Genomic DNA, 20,225 nt, shown 5'->3' on the forward strand with positions numbered 1-20,225 from the left:
CTAATAAGGTGCTTAGACCCTGCCATATGTTTATGCTAGACAATACTTTCGGGCTGAGTGGCTTATAGAGGACACTGTCTGCAGGATGGAGGAAGGGGCAACAGATGGTCAGCAGGTCTGCTTTAGTCCCCAGGTCCGGAAAACTTGTTATTTTGGACACCATTTCTTCAGAGTTATTCCCCACATTTTCTTCGAACTGTATCCAACCCCGCAATGAAGATCTGAGCTTCGAGTCTGCAATGAAATATTAGCAGAGAGAATTGAATGTCACTCCCGCCGCAGCTTTAACAAGCACTTTAAGTTCTCCAGGATTAATGTGAAATATCAAACACAGGGCTGTGTTTTGCTTGTCACTGCCCCAACTGGGTCACTCCCAGATCTGAAAGGGGAATGTGCTGTGTTTAATTAAGTGGTAATGGCAGTTTCTAGATTCAATTAAAGCCGGGGGAGGAATCCTCATGTGGCCCGAGCACTTTGAGCTCCCCGACCGACTCAGTTGCTTCGTGTGAAACGAGATGCACTGACGCCAGCGACTTTCTGCCTCATCCCTTATTGTAATGACTGCTCAGAGGATGAAAAAGAGTTATCTGAATACCATCAGTCTGATGTGATCCCATCGAGACTACTCTCAGTCTTTGAGTCTTGGAGACAGAGATATGACCAGGACTTATATCGGACTTATCCTGTACAGTATTCATACCGCTTCATAGCTCAGCGACTCCATTTCAGCTCTCTAAGGCAAAACCACCTCATGGAAACACAGAACCACAATGTCCACTATTTTCTTGACTGATTTGAGGTAGCATGCTTCTCTGAATCCAAAATTCCTCATGCGCAGTTATAACCCGAATGAATCAAATACACACACCGCTGGACCTTCAAGGCTGAGGGGCATGTTCTTCCAAAACAATTTTCTAGCCACAGAAAAATTGCAAAAACAGTTGATTTAGATTTTCAGAGGATGATGTTGATGCGCTCACAGCGGGAAGTACATGTGAATGAAGTGAGGTTGTAATCACAAAGAGAGTTACGTCAGGTCATGGCGGTTTGCTTTCCTCAGTGACCGAAGGTTAACCCTTTGAAATAAGATTACGCCCACAGCAAAAAAACTTTGAACAGTGGTGAGGTAGTGCCTTGATTGCTTTAGCCTGCCAGTAAGTGAGCTTTCTATTAGTTCAAATACATATATGTCAAACTCTTCCTTTAAATATGCACAAAAGTCCCAGGTTTGTTTTGTTTCTTATGCAGGGATTTTTTCAATGCATTGTTTGCCTATAAATGAACATTCGCTTGTGTCGAACAATTCGTTAAATATTGTTAAACAACCGTGACAGGATCAGTTTTTTCACAATTTGTTTGTTCTTTTTTTTCCACGGTTATTTTTGGGCCTTTTTCATTAATTTAGAAACGACTGCAGATGAAATTGAAAACTAGTCACTGAGACTGATAGTTACTGTGGGAAAGAAGCCACGGGTCAAACTCAAGCCCGGGCAACCTGCCTCAAAGACAGCAGCCTGTGACCACGAGGCAAGCAAAGTATCTTTTAGGCCATCAATTTCAATTGTGAAACAACTGAGAATGAATTTTAATCCAACAAAGGATTTTGTAATTGCTTGTAGAGTTAAACAGATACTTTAGCATCTCCTTAGAGGTTTTGGTTTCTGGGCTTCCTGCACAGGTCAGATGATTAAAGAGTTGTCCAGTTTTATATGAAATACTTTATTTTTATTTTGCTGATTGGTGAAAAGCGTGTGTAAGATGTCAAGTGGATTGGGATATTTTAAAGGAACTTTTTGGACCTTTAAGGGAAACAGCCGTTCTGTTGGGCTTAAAGACCGTCGATATTAAACTGAAACAGGCTATTACATTTTAAATATAAACTTTTCGACCACACTGCATGTGAAATTTGCAATAAAAAAAATGACCGCCACAAACATTAGTCCTGTAACTGCAAATGTCAGCCTATACAACATGCAAATTAATCAGTCTCCGGCGTTGTGCAACCTTTTAAAAAGTTTAAGATCTACAAAACCGCTGTAGAATGAAAAAGAATAAAGGGTCTGGGGACTGGATTTGCCAATGGAAAAAATACTTTTCTAACCACAGTGCATGGCAGCAAACGGTAGGCAGCTGACTTCCCGCTGCAAATTTCCAGCAGCTCTCTTTCCATGGCACAATGATGTCATTCGTCATATAGAGGTAGGCCAGATTGAGCGATGCCAGATTTAGGCATATTTCCTCACCGTATCCCCCCTCCACCACTACCACTCGACTGGAGCGTGAGGCTGTAGTCGTCTAAATCATTGACCCTGACACTCTTCTCTGCGCTTTGCCAAAATCCAGCAAAGACTGTTTGGAGGAGATGCTGGCATTTCTCAGCACTGTTGGAGAGCATTCCTTTGTTGTTGAGTCACTCCCTCCAGAAACAAGAAGAAGAAGGTAATGGAAGTTATTTTGTGCAAAAAAAATAAAAAAAATAAAACGTGTTCTGGGTTTGCTTATCTAACTATTGTAGCTACAGTATTCACAGGAAATTTTAGAATCGGAAGCAGACGACGTACTCAGCTGCGATCTTGACCCCCTCAGTAAGCAGCCGCCGCCTTATGAATCTTAAGAATGTCTCACCCTCACCTTAACTATTTGAAACAACTGTCATTTACATACATTTGCATACCTGCTAAGATATAGTGTTCCTTGATGACTAAATCTGTCAGCCCACGCAATGTAATAAGATAGAGCTGAAATATTAACACATTGGACAGCAGGTTTTAGGGAGGGAACAGCTGCCAGGGGTTATGTGATATCAGTGAGCCTCAGGAGGCAAAAGAAGGCACGTCCTAGAGTTTGAACAGAGCTGTGAGAAGTGACCCACCAAAAAAAGATGTGAGAAACGCTGTGTTTGAACCCACGCTTGTCTGGGAAGGCAGGGTCAGCACAGGTTCAAGAGCATCAGGGGGTCTTGGGAGTACTTTTAGCTCTTCGCCGTGGGGGGGGGGTTGGGGTGACTTTGCTGTGTGCTTACGAAGGATTAGCTGGGAAACGGTGTCCTGGGATGGTGACAATGGACGCAATGCAGGTCAATGGTCAAACAATTGGTGGCAGAATACTTTTTTTGGTTCTTCCGAGGCTGTAAACAGGTTGTGACATCACATCCTGTGCACAAGTGAAACGCCTAGTAAGGAGTGCAGTGTGCTCAACACGCACACACGCACACACGCACACACACACACACACACACACACACACACACACACACACACACACACACACACACACACACAGGTTTAGGCTTGTCCCTTGTCCTGCTTCCGCTTCTACAGAGGAAAAAATACTATAGATCTGCAGCTCCAACTGGGACACAGAAGGCCGTTTGAGATCAGCGACTGGCTCGATTCTTTAAAACTAAATATTTTCTTCACCACTCGGTCTCTCGCTTCGAGCCAAAGGCGTGTGTAAGCAAAGCCACTTACCTCCCAGAGCCACTTATCAGCCTGCACAGAACTTCTTTGATAAACAAAAGTCTTAGCGAGTTGTTGACTGTCAAACATGCTTTAACCTGGCAAGCGCAGCAGCTTACAGTGATACAGACACCTGGCTGGCTTGGAACGCTCCGCAATTAAGAGGATTGGATGGAGCTGCACTTATCTGTTGTCATGACAACCTCCCCCTGAATTGTGACTCACGTCGACGTATGACACAGCGAGCTCAGGCGCAGGGGGGGATTAGAAAGCCGCAAATCAAGTATGATGTTGATTGAGTAATCCTGTGTGAGCGTGTTTGTTTGGGCACTCAGCCACATGTTATGGTGCTTTGATTACATAATGAGCCTGCGATGATACTCTATAGACTGACTACAAGCTACGTAGACCCGAAACCACAATTTACATTTTCTGGCTGGATTGCGTTTCTGCTGCTGTAAAGACTTTGCATCGGACACCAAATTTGCCACCAGTTGTCCCTGCATATATCACCACTAATCTTTGAGGATTTTGTTTGGAAACAGTATTCTCAATGACAAATATTTGTAAAGGTGGAAATACATGATCACCTCAATCTTCAACAGTGCCTATATTTGGTTATAAACACAATTTTCTAAAGAAGCCGCTAAAGTCTTCGAGGACATGACTCATTTTGGTAATGAGTCAGTGAAGATTGGTGTTGTATGCTCTCTGGGCCTCTTCTGGGATAAAACGTTGTTTACTGTTACCTCTGTTTGTACCATTTATTTTCCTTCTGGAATTCAGCTCTGTTTATTCTGAATGTTAGCCACTTCTGTTCTGACCAGAAAAGCTGGATGCATGACAAGCCTCAGGTCAAATATCTGTTTATTATCACAGAGCCAGGCAGTGAAGGGATGTTACAGTAAACCATCTCATTTTGTAAGGAACTCCCTGCCCTCCTGAAAGAAGCTGCGGTGGTCTCTCAACCCCACAATCAAGTTGACGTTTGTTGATCTTTGTAGGGACATTTCTGTGCCCTCAGCAAGGTCACAGTTTGGCAACAACTCAAAGGTAGTTGTAGCACTGAAAGGGAATATGTGTTTTCATGTTCTCCATGACAATCTGTCAAATCTCGGGTAGCTCCACACGACGGATTTGATTTGTCTTTTTTTTCCCTCTATTGATCCCTCAAATAATTTGCAAGATAAAAGATAACAACATCATTAAACTATTGTCTTCTTGACTTGGAATAGCAATTCATATTTTTTACTATTTAGTGGACTAAAATGAAAACTAACTGCTGTTTGTCCACACCTCCACTATTCTGAAGTCTCCTCCAGAGACACACAGCCAAACCCTCTCCACCTGTGTTCGCTCAAAGGACTTGTCAATTAGAACACAATTTTATAATATCTGTAGCATATGTCACTGTTATTCATTCAGTTCTCAAGATATTTCACTTGAAACCACACATTTCAAACTGAAAAAAAAAAACAAGCGCGTATCTATATCAAGTTCCTGGACTGCAAGTGCCGATGCATCCCAAAGCCAAAATGTTCCCAGAGCCAGTTAGCCTTTTGCTTCGTTGTAAAAGCACAGTGACAAAAAGGAGTCATTTTATCAGCAGGGCTTGTGTTTCATCTCAAGAGTCCGCTGGGGGGAAAGACACATCATCTTACTTTCAAATGAGAAGAATTGGCATGAAATATAATGAGCATGTTGGCCTGATTTGATCATATTTAGAAGATAATCCCCGCTGGCTCAGGAAAAGAGCCACGTCGTCCCTTAGGCTTCTTTTCTGACCCTCCGCCCCCTCAGCACCCTCGTTTCTCAGATTCCAATGTTTTGATTTTTGCACAGCTCTGCATTAAGAGAGAGTTTTGGTGGCCACCATCCAAATGTTTTTTATTATCCTTTATTAATCTTGGGCCCCCATGGTACGCATTAAGTTCAAGCATCTGATGTTTTCAACAGCTGAATACACAGGCTCAGGAGACACAAGCTCAGGATTGTGTATGTACTTATTATTGACACTTTTACATAGATTTCTGAAGGGAGCTACAGGAGGGTATAAATACATGTGAAAGGTGGGAGAAGTCCATCATACGGCTACAGATCTCAGCATTTATCGATCCTTAAGTGCTATGAATGTAATCTTAAAATCCCAGATCCCATATTGTGACTTTCAGTTCCTTGTTTTTATGTTTGAAATAAAGAGCCAAGCAGTTCAGAGCTCCGTTAAAGGAAGGATTATAAAGGCCAGCTCATGTCTGAACCTTCTTCTTTCTTCAGGTTTCTCTGCATTGCATCTCATTTTCATCTGCTATTGATTTAAATCTGTCCCCCGGGGGCGCAGCAAGCCCCATTTCGTCACCCGCTCGAGGAGAAAAGACGGTCAGATTTTTGCTGAAAATAGCACTTCTCCTCACTCAAATTCCACAGACTAACTCTCTCTCAGTGCCGCACATCTTAAAATAGATACCTCGCTGTGGAAATTAAATCTGTGAGTGTCCAAGACCCCAGGAAGGACGCCTGAAAGATTTGGTTTCAGAGACATTGAGCCTTTTTGATGTGTTCTGGTGTGTGTGTGTGTGTGTGTGTGTGTGTGTGTGTGTGTGTGTGTGTGTGTGTGTGTGTGTGTGTGTGTGTGTGTGTGTGTGTGTGTGTGTGTGTGTGTGTGTGTGTGTGTGTGTGTGTGCGTGTGTGTGTGTTGATGTGGCAGCACACCGTCTGATGGAAACCCAAACCGATGGTCAGAGAAATTAGCTCGACTCAAATGCAGTGGGAATATTATGGCTGAGCTGTCACAGGAGTATACATTGGTTCAGTGTGGATATGCAGCAAATGACAAGTCATGTACAATAACTGAAATAACACAGAAATAACTGCTGTGTCCCCTTCACCAGCTCGCTGTGGAACAAGGAGGAGTTGAGTCGTGTGAATGGAAAATCGAATAAGTTGCTTTTGCCGCTGAGAAGTCGTCATCTTGTATTGAGCTCAAGCTGAAGACGGCGCAAACGGCTTCTGACACTCACTCTTTGTCTTTTCTTTGTCTTCTCTGATCTGCAGGTTCTCCGTCGCTGAGCGGAACAGGAACAGTCACGGTTCTGGTGAACGATGTGAACGATAACGTCCCTGTTTTCACCTCCTCCGCCTTTCACACCACCATCATGGAGGACGCTCCAACCGGGACAGATGTTCTGTTGGTCAACAGCTCAGATGCAGATGTGGGTGCCAATGGTGTTGTAAGGTAAGGATGTGCCTTAGTGCTATGCTTTCGTTTTACCCCTGCTTTAGGATTTAACACTGAAAACTGGGAACATTGTTGTTCATAACACCCTGGCCTCTGATGGTCCAAACGTAGAATAAACATAGAATAAAAAGCTTCACTCGAATGTTGTTTTTTTTTTAATTTGTTTTAGGCTTTTCATGAATTCATCTCTTTAGAGACAGGACAGTGGATAGAGTCAGAAGGAGAGAGAGAGAGAGAGAGAGAGAGAGAGAGAGAGAGAGAGAGAGACGGAAAAGGAGCCGCAGGTCAGACTTCAACCTGGGCGCCCGTTCATCAGGACCAAAGCTTCTGCATGCCTAATAACCACTGGGCCATCTAATCTCATTTTTGAAATTATTTTAAAAGCAAAATACTTGTTTGACAAAGAGACTTATTTGTTGTTAAGGGGCCTTATTTTGGGTTAGGGTTAAATATTTTTTCTCAGATTTGTCCTAAAAAAACACCAAAAGATAAACTTTTTGAAATGAACTGTCTTTTTTATACTGCAATTAAATAACATTTTATACAAACGTCAAAGTTAAAGAATTTGAAATGCAGGAACAAAATCATTTATACGATCCAAAGCAGCTCCATGATGTTCAAGCTCTGTGAGTAACCAGGTCAGTTTACGTTTGCTTTGATTCCCTGATGTGAATGAAACCTTGTCAGAGCCATACAGGACTGGTTTTTGGCTTTCTTCATGCCTTCAGTGAAACGTTTCGCCTCATCACCAGCTCTGTGAAATTCCAGGCCGATGTTGCAATTGTAAACAGAAGTTTAGGAGCGAGTGCCGAGTTTTAGTCTACACTCAAAGTCATTGTTTGGGCTCTAATTCTCAAACTGGACAACAGCTTTTTCACACTCACAGCCCCCCTCCTCCTCATTCTGCTCCATGGGGGACCTTGTAAGAACTTCTGGTCGGTCTCTCTCATGCCGGACCCTGACTCAAGTCCGACCCCTCCTCTCTCCTCATAACCCCACTGGGTGCACATTGGGGGGTACCCCAGCGCGCTCCAGTTTCCCAAAACACCGTAATGAGGATGTTAATTATCTATGACAGTACGAGTTGTGCCCATCAGGGGTTCCAGGGGGGGTTTAAGGTCCTTAATGGAGTCCAGCACCAGTTACCTTTGGTCATTAGTTTTTGATTTCCCTCATCCGTAGGTTGTCCCTGGACTGTGCTGCAGGCCACAAGCATCAGTGGACAGTTTGTGTTGTTGGCGATATCCAAATAAGCTTTGCATCCTCCGCATTTTCACACATTGTTTTGTAATTTGTCGTCCCATCTCTCGAGAGGGAGGCTTTTTCTGAAGCCTTTTCAAAATATGCACTGATGTGTATATGTACGTGTCAGTTTACATTTATGTCTGAGTCCTGCTGGAGACTGGTGAGATACAGAGTGAAACGTGATATAAGACGGCGGCCCCTCGGTGCTGAAGAGATTTATGTTTTTGCAATGTTATTTTTTTGTGCCGACTTCATGTTCTGTGAGCTTTTATATCTATTTAGGTTTATTTTTTTCCCTTTATAAACATCATGCACCACAGTAAAGTAAATTAAACTAAATATGTTAAATGAAACAGGAGCTTCAGCACAAACCACAGGGCCTCTGTGTAGACACTGAGGTAGAAAACAGTGGCTGTATTTGATAGAATAAGAAGCAACATGACCCAATTAGCCAACTGACTGATTTGACGTCTCACCAGCACAATGTGAAGACAAATTGTTGAGCTTATTTTTCTATAAGTTGTGCTCTTTTGGAAGCTTGAAACATTGCCCTCTAGGGATGACATTGTGACAGTGCTGAATCAAACCCTCACTTGAAGTGCAGCTAACAGTTTGCAGAAACAGTCTTGGGGGAATGACTCATGTCACACCTGGCAGTCTGTATTTACATTAGAAACATCTGTAATAACACATTAACCTCAATGAGACATATGACGTGCTCATAATACAGAACATAAGTGGCTTCATGTGTCCATTGAGTAGCAGTGATTGTGAGGATCTACATACAGGAGATTTTGAATAATTGAACTCCTTTTGTACTGTTTGGAACGTCAAAAACATTCAAATATATATCAATGTAAATGAAGAAAAAAAATTTCCATGAAGAAGAGTTGTAATCACAAAATACTTTATTCATCTCTAGGGGAAAATTAGGCATGCAGCAGCTCTTATGAAAGCAGTGACAGTGGAGATAAAATGATCAAAATAGAAAACTCCTCTTGTGCATCAAAAACGCACATTGTTTAAGTTGAAAATAAACTTCAATTGGCAAAACAGCACCAAACTTTACCAATAATGTAAACGTCTGTTTGCAAGTTAGACAGTGTTCAGGACTAAGTCAGAGATAAAAAAAAACCAACCCCATCATAAACAGGAAGGGGACGCAGGGACGTGAAGAGCTCCTTGAAAGTTGAACGATTTTTAACTCTCAGGCGCTTGGAGTGGCTGAACAGAAGAAGCAGAGCACTCAGAAATAAACCCTGCATGAGCGCTTGACATTTTTTCCAGACGGCCGCTTTCTGCTGTGAACGCTCTCTGCTCATTGATAATAATTGATAAAAGATGCTGGCGCTCAGAAAGAAAAGCTTGGTGGACTCGAGGCAAAAGAAATAAGAAATATTAGCAACAATCTTAGTTAACAAAGTGTTTTGTTATCACCTTTTAACTTGGGTTTTATTTTAATTTTACTAAGGTTGTTAAAAAGAAAAAAACTAAAAGGGAGTTACACCTTCATTTTTTAATGTGTGTGTTCTTCTTATTAATGAGTCAGGAGTTAATGCAATAAAAAGTGTAATTTACTTTTTCTAACGCCCACAAAGACATGATTGGTTTCTGTGATTTTCCACCACAAATTCAATCAGGAAACTTGTATTATGCCACAAACATTTAACAAAGCTTTCAATGAAACTTGACCTTCTTTGTCCTTCCTGCAGCTACAGTCTGACTGGAGGACACGGCCAGTTCTCCATCAACCCAGCTACGGGACAGATTATCACCAGCTCGCTGCTGGACCGGGAAGAGAGGGCCTTTTACCAGCTGCTGGTTGTAGCAACAGATGGAGGGCAGCCTGAGGGCATGTCCAGCTCTGCCACCGTGTCTGTGACAGTGGCTGACATCAATGATAACCCTCCTCGGTTCCACCACCACCCCTATGTCACTCATATACCAGCCTCTACAACAGCAGGTAAGTACATACATCTGAAATAATAATATGTTTGTACCTTTATTTACTGTCACAGTGCTGGTAGACAGAGTAGGTTAATGTGTCTGTAAGCTGTGTAATGTTCAAACAGACCTTCTGCTTTTTTTAAATAGGTGTAGCTTTGGCTTTAAACAAGTTTAAACCAAAAAAAGAAGACACAATACGTATCTATGATTGAAACAAATTATTGATATTGATATATTAATTTTTATCTAAAATGTACCCTTAAAATTATCTTCATTTGCAGGTTTGTGCATTTTCAACATTTTAAGTAAAAGGAATTCAACATACAGAAACCTGATCAGAAAATTAAATCTCTGTTATAGGGTCCTTGGTCTTTGCCGTTACTGTAACGGATGAGGACTCTGGCTCCAATTCCCAGCTGCACTACTCCTTGATTGGACGCAACGCTGAAAAGTTCAAGATTGACCCCGTCAGAGGCGCCATCACCGCCAATGAGAAGCTAACTGGAAGCTCGGAAGTCACCCTCACAGTCAGAGTAAAAGATGGCGGAGCGAGCCCTAAATCCGATATGACAACAGTGACCGTCCGCTTTGTAACCGGAGGAAACTTCCCTGTCATCAAACTGAAGGAGCATGCATTCACTTTCCCTGAGAGCCAACCAACCAATCACATCGTTACAACGGTGACTGGGTCTTCTATGAGGGGTGGACCATTGTCTTATTACATTGCAAGTGGCAACCTGGATAATGCCTTCCATGTTGACCAGCTATCAGGAGAATTGTCTATTAGACATCCGTTGGATTATGAACACATTCAGAAGTATGTCCTCTGGATTGAGGCCAGAGATCAAGGCTTCCCACCTTATTCCTCTTATGAGAAAATTGAAGTAACAGTACTAGACGTGAATGACAATCACCCAGTGTTTGATAAGGATCCTTGCCATGCTGAGATACTGGAGAACCTTTCACCTCAGAGGGTGCTGATTGTCTCTGCTGTTGATTTGGACAGCGGGCCGAATGGACAACTTGAATACGCCATTATCGATGGCAACAAGGAGAACAGCTTCAGCATTAACAGAGGAACTGGTGAAATACGAACCACCAGGCCACTAGACCGGGAGAAAGTTGCCCAGTACTCTTTGAAAGTCAAAGCCACTGACCGGGGGTTGCCACCTAAAAACACTGCAGTGAAAGTGCTGATAAATGTCCTGGATGTGAATGATAATGCACCAAGATTTTCCAAGATATTTAGTGCTACAGTGGCTGAAAATGCCCCAGTTGGTTTCACCGTCACCAGAGTTACCACCACAGATGAGGATGCAGGTTCAAATGCCATTAGCAGATATTCAATTACAGATACCAGCCTTCCATTTAATATTAACCCAAACACAGGAGACATAACAATAAGTAGGCCTCTAAATAGAGAAGACACAGATCATTACATTGTGAAAGTGTCTGCCCATGACTCAGGTTGGACTGTAAGCACAGATGTCACCATATTCATAACAGATATAAATGATAACGCCCCAAGATTTAGCCGTCCCTCTTACTATCTCGACTACCCGGAACTCACCGAAGTGGGCTCCCTTGTCAAGCAGGTGTCTGCCACTGATCCTGATGAGGGCATCAATGGCAAAATTTTCTATTTCATTCGATCTCAATCAGAGTATTTCAGAATAAACGCCAGCTCTGGGGAGATATTTGTGAAACAGCAGTTAAAATATCAGAACTCAACTGGCAGTATTAATATAAATCGCCACAGTTTCATTGTCACGGCGTCAGACCGGGCAGTGAAGCCTTTAATGAGTGAGACAACAGTCATTGTGAATATTGTAGACAGCAATGATAATCCCCCTGAGTTTGATTCACCTAGCTACTTCACTCCTGTCACCAAAAGTGTCAAAGTTGGCACCAGACTGATTAGGATCGTAGCTCATGACAAAAAAGACTTTGGCCTTAATTCTGAGGTTGAGTACCTAATAACAGGTGGAAACAGCTCCAGTAAATTTAAACTAGACAAAATAAGTGGATGGATTACTGTTGCTTCCTCTCTTACATTAGATACAAACAAAATGTTCCTTATTGACACCACAGCGACTGACAGAGGAAATCCCCCTTTGTCAGCACGAACATCAGTGCGAATTGCCGTCACAGAGGAAAACCATCACACTCCTGAGTTCTCACAAAGCCAAATTTCAGCCACTTTACCTGAAAGCCTTGCTGTGGGAACAGCAATAAGGACCCTCTCTGCCAGAGACAAAGACAAAGAAATGAACGGTCTTATCACATACAATATTACTTCCGGAAATGACAAGGGTCTGTTTTCACTAAATGCAAAAACTGGAGTTTTATCCCTTGCTAAGCCCTTGGACTTTGAAGAGAAACAGCAACACGAGCTTAGAGTTTCAGCAACTGATGGAGGTTGGATTGCAAAAACAAGTTACGTCTCTGTGACAATACATGTGACTGATGTGAACGACAACCCTCCTGTGTTTGAACCTGATGAGTACTTCCCCATTGTACAGGAGAATGTACCTAGTGGCACCACTGTGGTCAAAATGAATGCCACAGACCGTGATTCGGGCGCCAATGCAGTCATGGCTTATGTGATACAGTCTTCAGACAGTGACCTCTTTGTTATTGACCCGAACTCAGGCACAATCACCACCCAGGGCTTCTTGGATTACGAGGCTAAGCAAGTCTACCATTTAACAGTAAAGGCCTTCAATGTCCCAGACGAGGAGCGCTGCAGCTTCGCCAATGTCAACATTCAGCTTAAGGGAGCCAATGAATACGTACCCCGCTTTGTCTCCAAACAGTACTACTTTGAAATCTCTGAAGCTGCTCCAAAAGGCACAGTGGTCGGGGAAGTGTTTGCCAGTGATCGAGACCAAGGAGATGATGGAGTGGTTTACTACCTAATTTTTGGGAAGAGCAGAAAGAAGGGCTTCAGTATCAATGAGAAAACTGGCCAAATTTATGTCACAGGTACTCTAGACCGTGAGAAAGAGGAAAAGATTTCATTAAAGGTGTTGGCAAAGAATGCCGGAAGTATCCGTGGAGCAGATATTGATGAGGTCTTTGTTAACATCACAATTCTTGATGCAAATGATCCTCCTGTTTTCACCCAAGAGCTGTATGATGTGCAGGTCAGTGAAGGTCTCTCACCTGGTGGGCTTGTCACTTTTGTGAGTGCTGAGGACTCAGATTCTGTCCCAAGCTGGAGCAGATTCTCATACACCATTGCTCCTGAGTTTGATAAAAAGATTTTCACCATCAACCCAAAAACTGGCCAAATATCTGTGGCTGCAGAGCTAGATAGAGAAACAACTCCGGTTTACAATCTAACAGTTCTAGCTGTGGATACTGGTACACCTGCTGCCACCGGAAGCACCACTGTGATTGTCAATCTGGAAGATATCAATGACAATGGTCCAACATTAAAAACCACCTATGCTGAGGTTATGGAGAATCAAAGACCTGGAACTGCGGTTACAACACTAACAGCGTCTGATCCAGATTTACCACCCAACCAAGGCCCTTTCTTATTCAGCCTTCTTGGTTCTGGATCTGCACACAGCTACTTCAGCCTTAATCCAGCTGGAGTGTTGACCACCAGCCGTGAGATTGACAGAGAACAGATCAGTGACTTCTACCTCTCTGTTGTGATCAAAGACTCTGGTGTTCCTCAAATGTCCTCCACTGGAACAATTCACGTCAAAATAAATGATCAGAATGACAATCCTTCTGAGTCGAGGTCTGTAGAAATCTTTGTTCACTACTTTGGGAACATGTTTCCTGGGGGTTCTTTGGGAGATGTCAAACCACAAGACCCTGACATTCAGGACAGGTTCCATTGCTCCCTTATTCCTCCTTCCTCTAATCTGTTTAGTGTCCCAACTGGAACGTGCAACCTCGACTCTAAAGCTCGCTCAACAGATGGAACTTTCGAACTTACCATCCGTAGCAGTGATGGTGTCCATGGTTCTGTCAGCAATACAGCCAGAGTCCTCTTCATGGGTTTTACAAATGCCACAGTAGACAACAGCATACTAATCCGACTTCAATCTCAGGGAGTCAAGAGCTTCCTTACGAACCACTACCTCAGTTTCCTACGCATTGCCAACTCTCAGCTAGCAGGACTAGGCACAGGGGTGCTGCTATATGGAGCATTTGAACTCAACAATCAAACTTTCCTAATGGCAGCTGTGAAACGGGGCCATGGACAATATGTCAACCCCAGCGGTGTGGCAACATTCTTCCAAAGTATCAAAGACATTTTATATAGACAGAGTGGGGTGCAAATAGATGCAGTGGACCATGATCCTTGCACACGTAACCCGTGCCAGAATGGGGGCAGCTGCAAGCGGCGTCTCAGTGTCGGGCCCGATATGAAGACAGAAGAAAGTGTCCCAGTTATCCTCGTCTCCAACCACCCCCTGCAGCCCTATGCATGCAGCTGCAGGCCTGGATACACAGGAGCTCTATGTGAGACAGACATCGATGAGTGCCAGCCATCACCCTGCCACAATGGCGGCACCTGCCACAATCTGGTGGGGGGTTTCTCCTGCACCTGTCCTGAGGGTTTCACCGGTATGGCCTGTGAGAGGGATATCAACGAATGCCTTTCCAATCCATGCAAGAATGGAGCGCTGTGCCAGAACTTCCCCGGCGGCTTTAACTGCCTCTGCAAATCCGGCTTTGCAGGTACTATTCACGTAGGAGTTGCATTTTATGTCTGACCACAAAGTCACTCAGGTTTTGCTGGAGAAAAAAGGCATGTTGGGACACGTAAACTTACAGACACACACAAAATGATGCAGTCACACACATGGCTTAGGGTCCAAGGAAAATATTTGTCTCTGAATGTTTCCAAGAGGTGTCACAGCCATAGCATACAAGCATTGCTGCCAAAAACATTTTGGTTTTCTTATTACTTGTTGGGGGGTATCAGCTGTGATCCATATCAGCCTGCCATGTTTGCTTTAATAAATAGGATGATGCTAAGCTGACCCTAGTAAGGGCTTGAGAGCAGACTCCACACACAGCTCAAACCGTATCACATTTCTTTGTCTTCCTTCATGTGCACACAGCTCTGACCACACACAGATACATTTGTGTACACAGAAGGATTTTTTAATCAAGGATTTGTCATTTGGCTCTGATTTGAGATGTAAGACAAATGAGCAACACTATAAAAGATCCAATCAGGCTTTTCATTTTGAAGTGTAATGAATACACTGTGTTATTACCCTTGATAAAAGGGGTTCCGATTTTAAGTGGAATTACTTAGAACAGTAATTTAAATACTTCATGTTGTCCAGCTGCTGATTCCAGCATCTGAAAGACATTTTCAAAGTGGGCCGTAGCCGGCAATTTGCTTCAAGTCAAGTCATTACTGTCCCTTTTTATTTTGACGATAAAAAATGACCCTAAATCTTTAGGTTTCATCAAGATAAATGAGCCCCCTGTAGTAGTGCACCTATTGACTTACAGTAGTTTGCGTGCCCTCACAGTGAACTCTCGACTTCCTGTTTTCCACGGCTGTTTTTTGGCAGCAGAATCTATCTCCATTAAGGCAACTTGTCGCAGGATTTACAGCCTTAAATAAATTAGCTTCATTGTCTGTCTTTTTGTTTTGTACCACGCCTGAATCACACGTCTTTCCCCAGTTCATTATTTTAATATAGGTACATACTCTGTTGTTATGTTAAACATTTCAACTCATTTGGACACTCACCTATCATTGTATGTTAAAGTGATCCACATATGTTGTTGCAACTGTTTGTCTTTCTGCGCTGCAAAAAAATAGCCTCACTAAAACATAATTTGATCATAAAATAAGTTTGAAAACCTGATCATTATTTGTGGGAAGAATCGGCCAATTGAATGAGATCATGTCTTTCTTCAGATGAAAGTTTCAAGATGTTGTTTTGGATAAAATGATGTCATCTTAGACAAGTGATTTTGATTTCCAAAAAAAAAAAGAAAGAAAGAAATGAATACAGGTGAAATTAAATCTTTGTATGCTGTATTTTATTGTGTCAAAGAAAATAAGATCCTTTTGGCTTACTACACTTAAATGATTTGGTGGAGCCCAGATTTTTTTGCTTTGTAGTGCATTTGTCAGCTGTGAGGTGATGAAAGGCCTGCATGACTTGGCCTGTGGGGGAAAGTGAACTGTGTTCCCCTTTGGGGTTTTCCTGTGTTGTCTGCCACCCCATCCATTTTAATTTGTGTTGTTCTGTGAACCCAGGCAGAACGTGTGATTCCATCATCAATCACTGTGAATGTAACCCTTGTTTTAATGGCGGCTCCTGTCAAAATCGAGTGGATGGATATTACTGTCATTGTCCGTTTGGTAAGTAATAATAGGAAACTTTTTAGGATATAAGGGGAGGCTTAGTACTTTGAAAAGAAAGTTTAGAAATTACAGGCGTGCAATTCTCCTAAAAAAAGACAGTGATGCCATTGTGGATTAATGTTTTTTTTTTTAAATGTGGAAACTGTTTTTTCATCCTGTGTCTCCATTTGTCATACATTGTAGTTCTGATGTGCGTTTTCGATGAAAAAATAAGAAGTTTGTGTTTTTTAAAAACAACATTGTTAGACGGCACTGACTGCTTTATTACTAAATACAGAACATGTTAATCTGCTAGATTAAGATTCTGTTTTATCTGAGTTATTATCAGACTTTTTTTTTTTTAGAGCTGCAGCGTGAATCATTCATTAGCTTCCTCTGAGTCCTCTTTTGGTCTGTTTTTTTTTCCTCAGGGGTTTTCGGCAAACACTGTGAACTAAACAGCTATGGCTTTGAGGAGCTCTCCTACATGGAGTTTCCGTCTTTGGATCCCAACAATAACTACATATATATCAAGTTTGCCACTCTGCAGAGCAATGCACTTCTTATGTACAACCACGATAACCAGACCGGAGACAAGGCAGAGTTCCTGGCCCTCGAGATCTTCGAAGGACGGATGCGCTTCTCCTTCAACTTAGGGAGTGGAACTTATAAACTGATGACCATGATCAAAGTTTCAGATGGGCAGTTCCACACAGTCATCGCAAGGAGAGCCGGCATGGTAAGAATGACTCTTTTTATGGTGGAAATGAGCTTTTTATCAAACACTCATAAGAAACGTTTCAATTGTTGGCTTTTACGGTTCTTTTAGGACTAAAACATAAATAAATAAACTTGCAGATACTCTTCCACACGGTATGTGTTTAAAATGCTGCTGCACTATCAATAGCATCTATATCCTGTGCTTTCAGTGTTAAAACCTGCGTCTAAATTAGGCCTTCTATTCTATTTTGATCCATCAGATGATAATTTAGCTTCAGAAAACCATGGCTAGCTCGGCTTATGGTTTCGTGGTTTGTAATTATATTTTATTGCTCGTTGTGATTTACTATGTGAGGATCCAAAATGTCCATGAAGTTTGAAATTCTGTCTCCTGCGCTCCTGCTGAATGAGAGGCTTCTTCCTGCCAGCAATGCAGTGGCAAGGAAAAGGGAGGGGGAAAAAATCCAAGAAGGCCACTGTCAAACTTTCTATAAAGTAGCTCTCCTGCTGGACTTCAAATCTGTCATTTCCCACAGTACACTGAGATTTTCGAAGGAAGCTGGTAAAATCGTTAAATCGTCAGCTTTGAGATGGTGCAGAATGACTGCATGGAAATGAATACTACACACTTTTGGAACTGTGTTCCATCTTCATACAGTGCTAAATGTAAAGTATATGAAGGTGGTCATGCATTAAGTGGATGTTATCACTTTGTTTGCCAAAGTTACTGAGGGTCTTTTTGGTGGTCAGGTTTCAGGTCTTTTCTCCATTCAACCTCCCTCCAAACCATTGTAATGCATGTTTCAAGGTTTTAAATCCAAAGAATCAACAAAAGCCTCGTGTGCATGAGGTTTCCACATGTAGTTTGACAGATCAGGACCCACTGAAGCTGATTGGCAGTAGGAGCTGATGTTCTTTTTTTTCTTTTTTTATTAGCTGAATGTTTTGTCTTAGAAACAAGCACATAACAAAAGTGTAACGACAGTTACTCCGTGTTCCTGCATCACAACAGAGAGCGATGCCTTGATCCCGTCTTTACATTAGTCATGGGGGAAACAATGGTCCCCTGCGGTGCTTGCCTCACATTTCCTTCTATGTTAGCCAAAACACGAAAAACACTCCCATCATCTTTTTTGTGTTACATTCGGTATGCATTAAGATGGATATTTACTCCACCACAGTGTGAGACACTTGACAGTAAGTGCAGTGTACAGTATTTAAGACACTGGAGGCTTTGATCACAGGAAAAGACATTAATAAAATGTTCATGTGGTTCTGACGTTCTTTACGGCGCCTGAGAGAGTCACGAAAGTGTTGTTCCTCGCCTTGCTGTTGTCACCCTGTTGGCGTGTTTGAGAGTGTGTTGTTGTTGTTGTGTGTGTGTGTGTGTGTGTGTGTGTTCATGTGTCTGACGCCAATATGCTTAAAGAGAGAGAGAAAAAAAGCGTGTCTGTGTGTGTGTGTGTGCGCACGCTTGGTGGGGTCGTGCTCTGCTGGATGATTTGTGTTGGAGATCCGGGCCAGTGTGGTCCGTGTTTACTTAAGATCCAGGAGAGGTGGAGCACGATTGCCCCGGTTTTTCAACACTTTCACACACTTTTCCGAACAGTTTCCCCACCAGCCCATTCCTTTTCTTCCTCGTCGGGTCGTTCCCTCTCACAGCACAGAGGATAAACCACATCTGGTCGAAAGCTTCTTCACGGGTAACGGGAAACAGGGAATATTAGCTGTAATGTATGGCATTTTATGCCACTCTTCAGTCAACCACCGTGATGAATTGGTGTTAAATAATTGGTCTGTATGCCATTTGCAGGACAAAGCTCAAGCTCAGCCCTGAACAGGACTTTTCTACATTACAACTCATGAGAGGAATGTTCACAGTCCTAAATACATGCACACAAGAAGTGTTATATTTAGACTACAAATCAGACAGCAAATAAGATGTGCTCTGATCACTTTAAAGCTCTCCTGTATTGCTGTTGTCAATCTGCAAAGAGTTGCTGTAGATAGAGGATGATAATGCTGTTAAGATAATTATCCAGCTTCCTGCAGCCAGCCTGGCTTAGCACAAAGACTGGAAATATGGAGAAGTTAGCCTGGCTCTGTCCCATACTGAAAAGACCACCTACCAGCACTGATTCTTTTGTGTTTTGTTCTTGAGATATATCACATCTTTAATACAATTGTTTTTTAACTTGGACCTATCAACTTATCTTATTAAGCTGAGCTACATGCAGAATAGACGTCAACAACGGCAGCGTTCATCCTGAACCAGTGCAAGTGAAGCGCTCACTTCCACATGTCACAGATTATGAAGAGGCAGCAGCAGACCGACTGTTATTAATTGAGTGTTTGATGAGTGACCTCAGAACAGCAGTGACTGACTGACACAGCTTGTTCCTGTTTGCGACCAACTATGTAAACCACAGTCTACCATTCAAAAGCAGAGTCTCCTGCAGGAACAATAACTGAGTGAAGCTGAGTGACTTTGCAGCTGTAAGTCTTACAAACAAAAACACGTGACGTGTGTGTGTTTCTACCATCATGTAGGCTGCTTCCCTGACTGTTGACCTGTGTGGTGAGGACCAGGAACCAGGATATTGTGCTGTGAGCAATGTGGCAGTGCACACCGACTGGTAAGTAAATCACACACACACACACACACACACACACAAACAAACAGGGCCACAGATGTTCTTTTTCTATGATCTAATTGTATACATTCAATTAGTGTTGACAGTTTCCGTTCCACATCTTGGGAAACTTAATACATCCCTGTTAAATGGATGGAAATCCTACAGAGGCAGTCAATTTTCTGCGCCTGGGTTTAATGTTTATTGACTGCTTTGCTGTTTTATCTTACGTTAAAAAGGAGCCAGAGCAAGCTGTCTTCATTTTTAAATAACAACTTAGCCTGTCATTCAGTTACGTAAATCTCTGTTTAAAAAAAAAGGAAAAACAGGGGCGTCAGGTGGCCAAGCGGTTAGCTTGTGTGACACGTGTGTGCAGGCTATCGTCCTGTAAACGGGTCCTTACATGTCATTCCCCGCTTTTCTCTCTGGTTTTCTTCACCAACCACTGTCCTTTCAAATTAAATGCAGGAAAGCCCAACATTCATCTTAAAAATGGTAGATTTCTTCAGATTATTATTTCTACGACCCTTAAAAAAAGTCTACCGAATGATGGTCAGCCAAACATTTTTAAACTTTAATTTTGTCCCTCTAGTTGTTCATACTTCACTTTATTGGCATATTTTGGACGGAGTACATCTTTCTCTCAA

The 20,225-nt window shown here is 42.5% G+C and overlaps 1 protein-coding gene across 1 annotated transcript in view; it reads left to right on the forward strand.

Moving 5' to 3' along the window:
• Nucleotides 1-20,225, forward strand: part of fat4 (FAT atypical cadherin 4) — a 102,730-nt gene that overhangs the window by 72,682 nt on the left and 9,823 nt on the right. Inside the window, exons 7-12 of the mRNA XM_079352839.1 lie at nucleotides 6,510-6,690; nucleotides 9,651-9,901; nucleotides 10,246-14,589; nucleotides 16,139-16,243; nucleotides 16,657-16,964; nucleotides 19,496-19,581. Of these exons, the coding sequence (XP_079208965.1) occupies nucleotides 6,510-6,690; nucleotides 9,651-9,901; nucleotides 10,246-14,589; nucleotides 16,139-16,243; nucleotides 16,657-16,964; nucleotides 19,496-19,581 (5,275 nt within the window). The remainder of the gene's footprint in view (nucleotides 1-6,509; nucleotides 6,691-9,650; nucleotides 9,902-10,245; nucleotides 14,590-16,138; nucleotides 16,244-16,656; nucleotides 16,965-19,495; nucleotides 19,582-20,225) is intronic.

This window comes from Symphodus melops, assembly GCF_947650265.1.
Source record: "Symphodus melops genome assembly, chromosome: 9".
NCBI lineage: Eukaryota > Metazoa > Chordata > Actinopteri > Labriformes > Labridae > Symphodus > Symphodus melops.